At 34.8% G+C, this 14,548-nt stretch overlaps 1 protein-coding gene across 1 annotated transcript in view; it reads left to right on the top strand.

The window, feature by feature from the left end:
• Positions 1 to 14,548, top strand: part of LOC142235972 (ovochymase-like) — a 56,328-nt gene that overhangs the window by 21,933 nt on the left and 19,847 nt on the right. The window contains exons 9-13 of the mRNA XM_075307224.1: positions 6,600 to 6,734; positions 6,782 to 6,907; positions 6,989 to 7,155; positions 11,413 to 11,527; positions 12,891 to 13,098. Of these exons, the coding sequence (XP_075163339.1) occupies positions 6,600 to 6,734; positions 6,782 to 6,907; positions 6,989 to 7,155; positions 11,413 to 11,527; positions 12,891 to 13,098 (751 nt within the window). The remainder of the gene's footprint in view (positions 1 to 6,599; positions 6,735 to 6,781; positions 6,908 to 6,988; positions 7,156 to 11,412; positions 11,528 to 12,890; positions 13,099 to 14,548) is intronic.

The raw sequence follows: 14,548 nt of genomic DNA, 5'->3' as shown, positions 1-14,548 counted from the left end.
TTTGGTTTGCGAGGCCTCTAAGAGAAGCAAATTTCATCCGATCCGGCTGAAATTTGGTACATGGTGTTAGTATATGGTCTCTAACAAACGTGCAAAAATTGCTCCACATTGGTCCACAATTATATATAGCCCCCATATAAACCGATCACCAAATTTGACCTCCGGAGCCTGTTGGAAGACCAAAATTCATCTGATTCAGTTGAATTTTGGTACATGGTGTTAACATATGGTCTCTAACAACCATGCAAAAATTGGTCCACATCGGTCCATAATTATATATAGCCCCCATATAAACCGATCCCCCAAATTTGGTTTGCGAAGCCTCTAAGAGAAGCAAATTTCATCCGATCCGGCTGAAATTTGGTACATGGTGTTAGTATATGGTCTCTAACAAACGTGCAAAAATTGCTCCATATCGGTCCATAATTATATATAGCCCCCATATAAACCGATCACCAGATTTGACCTCCGGAGCCTCTTGGAAGACCGAATTATTAAAGTCAAGTTGACCTTACCCCAAAAATGTTTTCTTTCATATTATCAGACCCATTTTTAAGTCAAATCACTTAATTATAAGGACAATACGACTTCATTGAAAAGTTTATCGACTTTTGGACAAGGAAAAAAAACTTAATATTAGAGAAATGCGGCTTCTATGCTAAGCAAAATGTGCATTCGTATTTTAAGGACATGAAATCTTTGACCTCACGACAATATTTTTTTCAGTGTATGATCTATAAACAGAGACACGGAATATGATACTTGTTTATAAAATGCGATTATAAACAAGTGTCATATTCAGTGCGTTATATTCTTATCATTTTTTTTTTATGTGTACCAAGTGATCAAAACTCTATAATTCTTCGCATATAATATCCAGATCGTGTGAAGATAAAACTGTGAAGTTCATTTTAGAAAAAAAGTTTAAAATTGTAATGGAGATTTTTGAAGAATTTCATACCTAATTTGCTCAATGTCCCCACATGGGGATTTTTTTTCCAAAAAGTGTCTGTGTTTTTATTTAAATCATATTATTTAGTAGTTACTGAGTTAATAAAAACCCATACACTGAAAAAAAAAGCATACTCGGTTCCAAAGATTTTGTCTTTACTTTAAAAAATTTGGTATTGATTCCGAGCCAAAGAAGCGGAGAATACAAGTAAGGATACTTTTAAGACACAATTCTCTTTTAAATTTAGGTTTTGTATACTTGCTTCTAGGAAGCAAATTTTAATTTTTCGCTTTCTCAGCTTTTTTTCTTCATATGCTATCAAAGTCCTTTAAAAACGAGTTAACGGCAACTTTATTTTCCAAATTAGGACTCGACTTCCAGTAGAAATTATGCTATGTTTCAAGTAAAAAACGTCTTTAAAATAAAGTGTTGAAAAACATGTCCTATATTTGAACGATTTTTTGCTTTGTAGTCAAGATGCAAAAATACAACAAATTTAAAGACAATTTCATTAATTTTAAAGAATTTTTCAGAATTATTAAAGTCAAGTTGACCTTAATCCAAACATTTTTTTTTCATGTTATGATACCCATTTTTAAGTCAAATCACTTAATTACAAGGACAATACGACTTCATTGAAAAGTTTATCGACTTTTGGACAAGGAAAATAACTTTATTTTAGAGAAATACGTCTTCTATGCTAAGCAAAATTTGTATTCGTATTTTAAAAACATGAAATCTTTGACCTCACGACAATATTTTTTTCAGTGTACAATCAATTTTTGTTTGGTAGTTTCATTTTTGGCGTTAATGGGTTAAATTAACTGAAATATTTGATCTTAAAATTTAAGATAAAAACGCTTCAAATGTGGGTTAATTCTAATTGTAAGGAGTTTGTTTAATTAGTTTTTTTTTTTGGAATGAAGAAAACATTTTTTGCCGCATCTTTGGCTCGGAATCAATGCCTAATGAAGGTCAAAATCGTTGAATCCAAGTAAACTTTTTTGAGTGTACAAAGCAAAAAAGCGTTCAATAATAGGGCATATTTTTCAATAGTTTATTCTAAAGACTTGCAAAATATCAGCAAAATCGGTTCAGATTTAGATATAGCTCCCATATATAGCTTTCGTCCGATTTCCACTCATTTGCCCACAGAAGCCAACTTTTTGCTCCGATTTAGTTGACATTTTGCATAGGGAGTACAATTAGCATTGTAACTATGCGTGCCAAATTTGGTTGAAATCGGTTCAGATTTGGATATATCTCCCATATATAGCTTTCGACCGATTTACACTCATATGACCACAGAGGCCATTTTTTAACTCCGATTTAGTTGACATTTTGCACAGGGAGTAGAATTAGCATTGTCACTATGCGTGCCAAATTTGGATGATATCGGTTCAGATTTAGATATAGCTCCCATATAAAGGGTGATTTGTTAAGAGCTTGATAAATTTTTTTTAAACAAAAACGCATAAAATTTGCAAAATCTCATCGGTTCTTTATTTGAAACGTTAGATTGGTCCATGACATTTACTTTTTGAAGATAATTTCATTTAAATGTTGACCGCGGCTGCGTCTTAGGTGGTCCATTCGGAAAGTCCAATTTTGGGCAACTTTTTCGAGCATTTCGGCCGGAATAGCCCGAATTTCTTCGGAAATGTTGTCTTCCAAAGCTGGAATAGTTGCTGGCTTATTTCTGCAGACTTTAGACTTGACGTAGCCCCACAAAAAATAGTCTAAAGGCGTCAAATCGCATGATCTTGGTGGCCAACTTACCGGTCCATTTCTTGAGATGAATTGTTCTCCGAAGTTTTCCCTCAAAATGGCCATAGAATCGCGAGCTGTGTGGCATGTAGCGCCATCTTGTTGAAACCACATGTCAACCAAGTTCAGTTCTTCCATTTTTGACAACAAAAAGTTTGTTAGCATCGAACGATAGCGATCGCCATTCACCGTAACGTTGCGTCCAACAGCATCTTTGAAAAAATACGGTCCAATGATTCCACCAGCGTACAAACCACACCAAACAGTGCATTTTTCGGGATGCATGGGCAGTTCTTGAACGGCTTCTGGTTGCTCTTCACTCCAAATGCGGCAATTTTGCTTATTTACGTAGCCATTCAACCAGAAATGAGCCTCATCACTGAACAAAATTTGTCGATAAAAAAGCGGATTTTCTGCCAACTTTTCTAGGGCCCATTCACTGAAAATTCGACGTTGTGGCAGATCGTTCGGCTATTCATGATGAAATGTCAAAGCATACTGAGCATCTTTCTCTTTGACACCATGTCTGAAATCCCACGTGATCTGTCAAATACTAATGCATGAAAATCCTAACCTCAAAAGAATCACCCTTTATATATGTTTTTTTCTGATTTCGACAAAAATGGTCAAAATACCAACATTTTCCTTGTAAAATCACCACTGCTTAGTCGAAAAGTTGTAAAAATGACTCTAATTTTCCTAAACTTCTAATACATATACATCGAGCGATAAATCATAAATAAACTTTTTCCAAGTTTCCTTAAAATTGCTTCAGATTTAAATGTTTCCCATATTTATACCCTTCACCACTACTGTGGTACAGGGTACAATAAGTTTGTGCATTTGTATGTAACGCCAAGAAGTAGTAATCAAAGACCAACCTTTTAGTATACGGATCGGCTTAGAATTAAATTCTGAGTCGATTTAGCGATGTCCGTCTGTCTGTCTGTCCGTCTGTCTGTCCGTCTGTCTGTCTGTCTGTTGATGTATTTTTGTGTGCAAAGTACAGCTCGCAGTTTTAGTCCGATTGTCCTAAAATTTGGTATAGGGTCCTGTTTCGGCTCAAAGACGATCCCTATTGATTTTGGAAAAAATCGGTTCAGATTTAGATATAGCTGCCATATATATTTTTCACCGATCTGGTCATAATTGGCGTGTATAACAACCGATCTTCCTCAAATTCGGTACATCCGAATATTTTATGAGTCTCGAAAAACTTGCAAAATATCAGCAAAATCGGTTCAGATTTAGATATAGCTCCCATATATAGCTTTCGCCCGATTTACACTCATATGACCACAGAGGCCAATTTTTAACTCCGATTTTGTTGAAATTTTGCACAGGGAGTAGAATTAGCATTGTAACTATGCGTGCCAAATTTGGTTGAAATCGGTTCAGATTTGGATATATCTCCCATATATAGCTTTCGCCCGGTTTACACTCATAATACCACAGAGGCCAATTTTTAACTCCGATTTAGTTGAAATTTTGCACAGGGAGTAGAATTAGCATTGTAGCTATGCGTGCCAAATTTGGTTGAAATCGGATCAGATTTAGATATATCTTCCATATATAGCTTTCGCCCGATTTACACTCATATGACCACAGAGGCCAATTCTCCGATTTAGTTGAAATTTTGCACAGGGAGTAGAATTAGCATTGTTGCTATTCGTGCCAAATTTGGTTGAAATCGGTTCAGATTTAGATATAGCTCCCATATATAGCTTTCGCCCGATTTACACTCATATGACCACAGAGGCCAATTTTTAACTCCGATTTAGTTGAAATTTTGCACAGGGAGTAGAATTAGCATTGTTGCCATGCGTGCCAAATTTGGTTGAAATCGGTTCAGATTTAGAGATAGCTCCCATATATATGTTTTTCTGATTTCGACAAAAATGGTCAAAATACCAACATTTTCCTTGTAAAATCGCCACTGCTTAGTCGAAAAGTTGTAAAAATGACTCTAATTTTCCTAAACTTCTAATACATAAAGGTCAAAATTTGGTCAAGGGAAAACGCATGTAAATCGGTGAAATCGTTTATTTAAAAAATCAAATTAAATTTCTTTTTCAAGTTCAATTAGTATAAAATTCAGGAAAAATATTTAGTTAGGCTTTTCCAAATCCGAATTGTCGGGCCTCACGCTTGACACCTGCCATCAGATTTTGTACAGCCACCTTGTCCACCTTCTTCGCCGCAGAAAGCCAGTTTGCCTTGAACTGCTGCACGTCCTTAGCAGCTTTTTTGGTCTTCTTTAGGTTCCGCTTGACAATAGCCAAGTATTTCTCAATTGGGCGGAGCTCTGGCGTGTTGGGAGGGTTCTTGTCCTTGGGAACCACCTGCACGTTGTTGGCGGCGTACCACTCCATGGCCTTTTTACCGTAATGGCAAGATGCCAAATCCGGCCAAAACAGTAAGGAACAACCGTGTTTCTTCAGGAAAGGCAGCAGACGTTTATTCAAACACTCTTTCACGTAAATTTCTTAGTTGACAGTCCCGGAAGCTATGAAAATGCTGCTTTTCAAGCAACAGGTACAGATGGCTTGCCAAACCATATATTTCTTTGCGAACTTTGACAGTTTTTGTGTGCTTGAAAATATCTGCTACCTTTCCTCTTCCTTTTGCCGTATAAAACTCCTGTCCCGGAAGCTGCTTGTAGTCGGCTTTGATGTAGGTTTCGTCGTCTATTACCACGCCGTCAAACATCGTCAGCATCGTCGTGTACAGCCTCCGGGATCGCGCTTTGGCCTTCGTATTTTGTTTATCATCGCGATTTGGAGTCACTACCTTCTTGTAAGTCGATAGTCCGGCTTGTTTTTTGGCTCGATGCACGGTTGTAGACGATACACCCAGCTTATTTGCGGCATCTCGGTGAGAGAGGTTAGGGTTTCGCTTGAAACTACCGGCAATTCTCTTTGTCGTCTCAGCGGCTTCCGGTTTTCGATTTCCCCCTGATCCAGACTTCCTGGCTGTCGACAAACGTTCCCCAAACACTTTGATTACATTTGTAACGGTTGATTTGGCAACTTTTAGCGATTTAGTCAGCTTTGCGTGCGAGTAGCTCGATGCGCGAGCAAAATTTTGATACGCTGCTCTTCTTGCTTGGACGGCATTTTGACAACTGAAGAGTGAATTCCAAAATCAAAATAGGAGCAACATTCTACACACACACACACCTTCAAAATGAGGGGTGTTCAGGTTTTTTAAATGCAAAATTGAAAGAAATACGTCAAGTTTATATTGACCAAATTTTGACCGTATCACCCTTTATCGAGCGATAAATCATAAATAAACTTTTTCGAAGTTTCCTTAAAATTGCTTCAGATTTAAACGTTTCCCATATTTTTTTACTAACATTGTATTCCACCCGAGTGCATTAGCCGACTTAAATTTTGAGTCTATAGATTTTGTAGAAGTCTATCAAATTCTGTCCAGATCGAGTGATATTTAAATGTATGTATTTGGGACAAACTTTTACACACAAAAAAATATCAATTAATTTTATTGTCAATACAATTAAAATTGTGTTTAAATTTGAGCTAACGACGTAATTTGTAAATACAATTACGATTTCAGTCACATTAACAACCAATTTTGTTATATCAACAAAAAATTTGTTGAACTAAAAAATTTTCTGTAACAACAATTAATTGTTAGCTCAAAAATTATAATATTATTTTGTGTGTATATATAGCCCCCAACACATTTGACGGATGTGATATGGTATCGAAAATTTATATCTACAAAGTCGGCCCCGCCCGTCTTTAGACTTACTTGTTTTTTAATGAAAAATTCATCATTCCAAACCACCACACCATTTAACATCTTATATCGATTCATGGATTGCATTCAAAACAAAAATCAAATACAAATCAAGTTCAAGATATCGCTTCATATTTCGTTCCGGTTTTAAACGCTCTTAGGCATACAAGCCTCCTCGAAATAACCATCGACTGTATGGAATACAAACAATTGAGAACACGGGAGAGAGCTCCATGCGTTGATCGCATTTGTTTAAAACTTAAGCTGTACATACATTTTTATTTAGTCGTCGTTAAACCGGGAAACTTAGAACGTGTAATTTAACTAAGCTTAAATATCGTCGTAATAACGAATTTTTATCTTTTCATATGAATGCCATAAGAATTTTTTATTTAATCGGTTTGTTGTGTGCAATTAAAGCGCGTAAGTTTTTTTTCTCATTACTAAATTTAGATCTCGTGATATTTTCGGCGAGCTGTTTTCACAAGTGATGAGATTTTTCAGAGAATATATGCCGAACACCTAATTTGGAGCTTGGTTTATGTGTTCCGTATAAAGAATGTCCCTACGTAATTGATTTGCTTAAAAAGTATCCAAGAGGAGTGCCATCGCACGAAAGGAATAATATAATGCAAAGGAAGTGTTCAGCAGACAATGAACCATTGTCAAACGTAAGTGAAGTGGGATGAGGAAAAAAAAAAAATAAATACAACGAGTGGGCATTGTAAATATTCATGTGTAATACCACATAAACAAAAAATTAAGTTTTGGAAATTAATGTACAAAAGGTTAACATTACATGGTGAAATGAATATTATTATTTGTTATTAACGTTTTGATGACTAAACAAAAAATAAGGTTCCTATTGAAAATGCAACTGTACGTTATTTATATTCAACAAATTTCATAAATTTATTTCGGATTTAATGTAAATAAAACAGTTTTTTTTATATTGATAATAAATTTAACAGGAATTAACATACAAACTAAGATGAACGTGATTAAAGTTTTTCCGTTGCATAAATACGGGGGTACGGTACGGCCCCATCCCATCGTGTAGTACACAGAAAAATACCACTAATAAAAATATCATTAGTAAATAATTAAATATTAAGTTTTTTTTTTAATAAAAACAGGAATCAGTTGATCACCAATATATTTCCAATTAAAAAGTTGAAAATTTTCAATTAATAAATTTATTGATACAATTAACTTTTTAATAAAGATACAAACATTAAGTTAATTAAGTCAATGATTGAAAATTATAAAATTTTTAATTAAAAACTATTTGATATCAATAATTTATTAATTAAACTCGGACACAAAATTTTTATACCCTCCACCATAGGAAGGGGGTATATTAACTTTGTCATTCCGTTTGTAACACATCGAAATAATGCTCTAAGACCCCATAAAGTATATATATTCTGGGTCGTGGTGAAATTCTGAGTCGATCTGAGCATGTCCGCCCGTCCGTCTGTCGAAATCACGCTAACTTCCGAACGAAACATGCTATAGACTTGTAACTTGGCACAAGTAGTTGCTATTAATGTAGGTCGGATGGTATTGCAAATAGACCGATATGGTCCACTTTTACGTATAGCCCTCATATAAACGGACCCCCAAATTTGGCTTGCAGACCCTCTAAGAGAAGCAAATTTCATCCGATCCGGCTGAAATTTGGTACATGATGTAAGTATATGGTCTCTAACAACTAACAAAATTGGTCCACATCGGTACATACTTATATATAGCCCCCATATAAACCGATCCAGAGAATGAAGCCGACCCATTTTTGTCGGTGGCGGCGGCTTGACGGCTAAGTCGATATAAATTTGTCCATTCGGCTGCGGACAATTATCCATTATAAAATCAATTTGTACTTATTCGAATGGTAATGAGATTAGTTGTACAACCAATATTACAAACAAATTTACTTTTCATTCAAATTTTCTGAGCTAAATTTTTCCAAAATTATTAAAGCAGCTTAAAAATGATTGGTTGCGTTCAAAATTTTGGTAAATATAAGACAATTATATAGAAAATTTTTCTGATTTAAATTGATATTTTTGATTAATTGGCGGCTAAATTTGAGTCGAGATTAGTCGACATATTCGGCGGCGGCGTCGACTGGCAAAAAATGGTAGGCGGCGACTGAAATCGGCGGCGCGACTCGGCGGCTTCATTCTCTGAACCGATCCCCCGATTTGGCTTTCGGAGCCTCTAAGAGAAACACATTTCATCCGATCCGGCTGAAAGTTGGTACATGGTCTTAGTATATGGTTTCTAACAACTATGCAAAAAGTGGTCCATGTCGGTCAATAATTATATATAGCCCCCATATTAACCGATCTCCCGATTTGGCTTGCGGAGCCTCTAAGAGAAGCAAATTTCAGCCGATCCCGCTGAAATTTGATACATGGTGTTAGTATATGGTATCTAATGACCATGCAAAAATTGGTCCACATCGGCGCATAATTATATATAGCCCCCATATAAACCGATCACCAGATTTGACCTCCGGAGCCTCTTGGAAGACCAAAATTCATCTGATTCAGTTGATATTCGGTACGTGGTGTTAATATATGGCCTCAAACACCCATGCAAAAATTGGTCGAAATCGGTCCATAATTATATATAGCCCCCATATAAACCGATCCCCAGATTTGACCTCCGGTGCCTTTTGGAGGAGCAAAATTCATCCGATCTGGTTGAAATTTGATACGTGGTGGTAGTATATGATATTTAACAACCATGCCAAAAGTGGTCCATATCAGTCCATAATCATATATAGCCCCCATATAAACCGATCCCGAGATTTGGTTTTGGAGCCTCTTGAAGGAGCAAATTTCATCCGAGTCAGTTGAAATTTGGTACATTGTTCTAGTATATGGCCGTTAACAACCATGCCTAACAAGGTCCATATCGGTCTATAGTTATATATAGCCCTCAGATAAATCGATCCCCAATCACACAAAATTTGGTCCATATAAAGTTCATAATTGTATAAAGCCCCCATATAAGCGACCACCATATTTCAATTCTGGCTCTGTACGTACCGTGCAAAAGTCCATATCGATTCGTAATTATTTGTAGACATACCTACACATACATTTTTTGTCTAATATATACCACGTATGGACTAACTCATAATTTAGAAAACGATTAAGTAATTCGATTGTGGATGACAGTCTTTCGTAGAAGTTTCTACGCAATCCATGGTGGAGGGTACATAAGATTCGGCCTTGCCGAACTTACGGCCATATATATTTGTTTTTTTTCTGATTCAATCACGAAATTATTTGATCCAATTAATTTTTTTGTTGAAATATCTTCAATCACGAAAATAATAGTATCAATTAAAAAATTACTTGAAAGTCAATTCAAAATTAATTAATCCAATTAAAAAATTAATTGATACTATAAACTTTTGTGATTGATTTTTATTTCAATTAATATATTTGATGAATCAATTTATTTTTTTAATTGAATATTTCTTAAAACTCAATTAAGACTTTAATTGGAAAAAATCTTCGTGAAGATGTTTTCTGTGCAGAAGACTAAGACATTAAAAAAAGTGATGGGAAATTTTTAACTAAAATTTTATTTTAAATCAAACTAAAAACATTAACCCCCATTTTCATAAAGCTCCGTTAGTGTTCCGTTAACTAACCAACTTTTAAATCGTATTATGGACGAAGCTGTCATCTTGCATATATTTTCCATATGCCAGTTAGGAACTTAACTGCCGAAAATTTGCCAATTAAATTTAACTGGAGAGAAGATATTTTCAATTTATTTTCTGTTAATTGGCAGTTAAACCCTAACGGAGCTACATGAAAATGGCCGTAAGTCAGTTAAAAAAGTTATTGAAAATAGTTACGTTTTTAATGAGAAACTTAATTGAGTTTTGCAATCAACATCTATTACATTTTTAATTGAATGAATTAAAAGTTTATTTGCTAATGAAATCAATAAATTGTTTAATCAAGTATCTTACAATATCCAATTAAAACTGTGATTGATACTATCATTTTCGTGGTTGAAGACATTTCAATTAAAAAATTAATTGGATCAATTAAATTCGTGATTGAATCAATGAACAGAGATTCTAAATCTCTTTTTATACCCTGCGCCACACTGTGGAACACAACCAGAAGGAGACGAGATAGACATATGGTGTCTTTGTCAATATTGCTCAGGCCAGGTCCCTGAGTCGATATAGCCATTTCCGTCTGTCTGTGAACACATTTTTGTAATCAAAGTCTAGGTCGCAATGTTAACATAAATCAATCGACTTCAAATTTGGTACAAGTTTCTGGTTTGGGTTAGAATAGAACCCTGTTGATTTTGGAAGAAATGGGTTCAGAGTTAGATATAGCTCACATATATATCTTTTGTCCGCTATGCACTTATATGGCCCAGAAGTCAGTGTTTTACCATGATTAGCTTGAAAGTTTGCACAAGGAGTACAATTAGAAGTATAGTCGAGTGTGCTAAATGTTATTGAAATCGGTTCAGATTTAGATATAGCTCCCATATATATCTTTTACGCGATTTAGCCAACACATTTGACGGATCGAAAATGTGGATCTACAAAGTGGTGCAGGGTACGAGGGCAGTTCGGAAACTTCTTAGCCTAGCACAAAAAGCGCGGTATAAACAGAATAAAATAAGTGTGTTGGAAACTTCCATCTCTGTTAAGAACACATGTTAAATTTCGTTTCGATCTGGCAACTCCTTCATATAGAAGCAGGTGTTCAAAAAAGACGCATCCGCAATTTTTTTACAATGGAAAAATTAGAAATGCGTGCTGTCATTAAATATTTACATAAAAACGGTTTATCGGGACAAGAAATGACCCACATATCTTAATATTATACTATTTGTTTTTAATAAATGGTTATCATATATTGTAATAATTGCAGATTCGTCTTTGTTGTACAGTACCAAAAAATCGCATGGAATCATCAACACAGGCTAGTGATGAAATTCTGGATTTAGATCCAAATTCCGACTTCTTAAGTCAACTAAATCAAGATGGTAAGATTCAATGTCATTTCTAAATCCATAAATAACAGGTTGGCTGATAAGTCCCCGGTCTGACACATAGATGGCGTCGCTAGTATTAAATGCATATTATTTTTATATAGTACCAACCTTCAAATGATTCGTGTCAAAATTTGACGTCTGTAAGTCAATTAGTTTGTGAGATAGAGCGTCTTTTGTGAAGCAACTTTTGTTATTGTAAAAAAAATAGAAAAAAGGAATTTCGTGTTTTGATAAAATACTGTTTTCTGAAGGGGAAAAATACGGTGGAAGCAAAAACTTGGCTTGATAATGAGTTTCCGGACTCTGCCCCAGGGAAATCAACAATAATTGATTGGTATGCAAAATTCAAGCGTGGTGAAATGAGCACGAGGACGGTGAACGCAGTGGACGCCCGAAAGAGGTGGTTACCGACGAAAACATCAAAAAAATCCAAAAAATTGATTTTGAAAGACCGTAAAATGAAGTTGATCGAGATAGCAGAGGCCTTAAAGATATCAAAGGAACGTGTTGGTCATATCATTCATCAATATTTGGATATGCGGAAGCTCTGTGCAAAATGGGTGCCACGCGAGCTCACATTTGACCGAAAACAATAACGTGTTGATGATTCTGAGCGGTGTTTGCAGCTGTTAACTCGTAATACACCCTAGTTTTCTGTCGATATGTTACAATGGATGAAACATGGCGCCATCACTACACTCCTGAGTCCAATCGACAGTCGGCTGAGTGGACAGCGACCGGTGAACCGTCTCCGAAGCGTGAAAAGACTCAAAAGTCCGCTGGCAAAGTAATGGCCTCTGTTTTTTGGGATGCACATGGAATAATTTTTATCGATTATCTTGAGAAGGGAAAAACCATCAACAGTGACTATTATATGGCGTTATTGGAGCGTTTGAAGGTCGAAATCACGGTAAAACGGCCCCATATGAAGAAGAAAAAAGTGTTGTTCCACCAAGACAACGCACCGTGCCACAAGTCATTGAGAACGATGGCAAAAATTCATGATTTGGGCTTCGAATTGCTTCCCCAACCACCGTATTCTCCAGATCTGGCCCCCAGCGACTTTTTCTTGTTCTCAGACCTCAAAAGGATGCTCGGAGGGAAAAGTTTTGACTGCAATGAAAAGGTGATCGCCGAAACTGAGGCCTATTTTGAGGCAAAACCGAAGGAGTACTACCAAAATGGTATCACAAAATTCGAAGGTCGTTATAATCGTTGTATCGCTCTGAAGGGAACTATGTTGAATAATAAAAACGAATTTTGACAAAAAATGTGCTTTTCTTTGTTAGACCGTGGACTTATCAGCCAACCTGTTATATCTGATTATATTGATTACGAGTCTCTCTAATTTAAGGCTACAATATCCTGAATAGCATGAAATGCGGCCAAGTATCTGGTGATCGAGTTTCCGGCGGCACCGAGACGCATATAAATGAATATCCTTGGATGGCTTTATTGCGATATGATTCGCCAGATGATCAATTCAAATGCGGTGGATCGTTGATAACCGATCAATTTGTTATGACGGCTGCACATTGTGTTAAAAACGTATTTGGACAATTGTAAGTAATAATGTGCAATTTTCTTCGAGTGTACGTTAAGTATACATACTTCACAAAAATCCCCTCTTGATCCAGAACATAAATAATTCACTAAACCATTCTATATGTTCCTTGAAATATTCAAGTAAATCGGAGAATGTGAATTGATTTTGTGTTTGCAAACGTAAATTTGATGGACTTTTTGAAATACATACGTAGTTAGTCATAAATTCACAAATTTTTAATTTTAGTCTAAATTTATTTTATTATTTAGCATGAAGAATAAAAACTGGTTTCAAGTGACACACTAACGCGTGGAGTGATTAACAAAGAAATCGCATTATTCGTTGTTTATTCCTAAACGTACGTATCAATTTGATGTTCATTGATTTCACTGAGACGCATTCATTTAAATATCGAAGAAAATACAATGAAGAGGCTTAAAGTGCGTTGGGCGTCATTATATATAAAATTTATATGGCTGGTATCGATTCCGACCTAAAGCTGCGACTTCTTTAAAATAAAGACATTTTAGCGACCTATTTGGCTTTAGATTTAGGACCAATAAAATTAATATTAGGATACACCGAAAGAAAAAGCGTTCGTCACATTGACGATTCAGTTTTATCAATGTGTTTTCGTCTATGCGATGAAAAGTTTCATCCATGTATGTATTTGGGTAGTCCACGTGAAAAAATCAATCATTAAAGTCGATGGGGGTATAATAAGTTTGTCATTCCGATTGTACCACATCGAAATATCGATTTCAAACTACATAAAGTATATATATATATATATATATATATATATATATATATATATATATATATATATATATATATATATATATATATATATATATATATATATATATATATATATATATATATATATATATATATATATATATATATATATATATATATATATATATATATATATATATATATATATATATATATATACACGGTTAAAAAAATATGTTTTTTATATGCTTCGATGTAAAAATGACATGTTTGCAACGGAAATTTTTAACATAATATATTTGGGTATAAATACATTATATTCAAAAAGTAATATATTATGTGTGGGACAGATAAGTTAATATGTTATAACATAATATGTTTAGGACAAACGTATGTTGAACATATGTAATGTTTGGATCTGAATTTATAGTTTTTAAAAGTTCGGCGTGAGCATATTGTAGTTTGGGAACAAATAATTCCAAAAATAGACTATGTGTGCATTTAAGCAATTTATTTTTAGAATATATACAAAAACGCAATATGTTTAGAACAGGTTTTACTTATGTTTGTAGATTATGTTCTACAATAGTTATAATTAATTAATAATTGCAAGATTTGTCCACTTTAGCAAGTTTAAATAAATAAGAAAAAAGTAAAACTTCACAACCGAAGGCTGTGTAGACTGATATTGTTACCTTTACCTTCTGGTGTGTAAAAATTTGCAC

The sequence above is a fragment of the Haematobia irritans genome, chromosome 1, assembly GCF_050003625.1.
Source record: "Haematobia irritans isolate KBUSLIRL chromosome 1, ASM5000362v1, whole genome shotgun sequence".
In the NCBI taxonomy this organism is placed as follows: Eukaryota; Metazoa; Arthropoda; class Insecta; order Diptera; family Muscidae; genus Haematobia; species Haematobia irritans.
The sequence above is the reverse complement of the archived record's forward strand: the minus strand, read 5'-3'. Positions and strand labels throughout refer to the sequence as shown.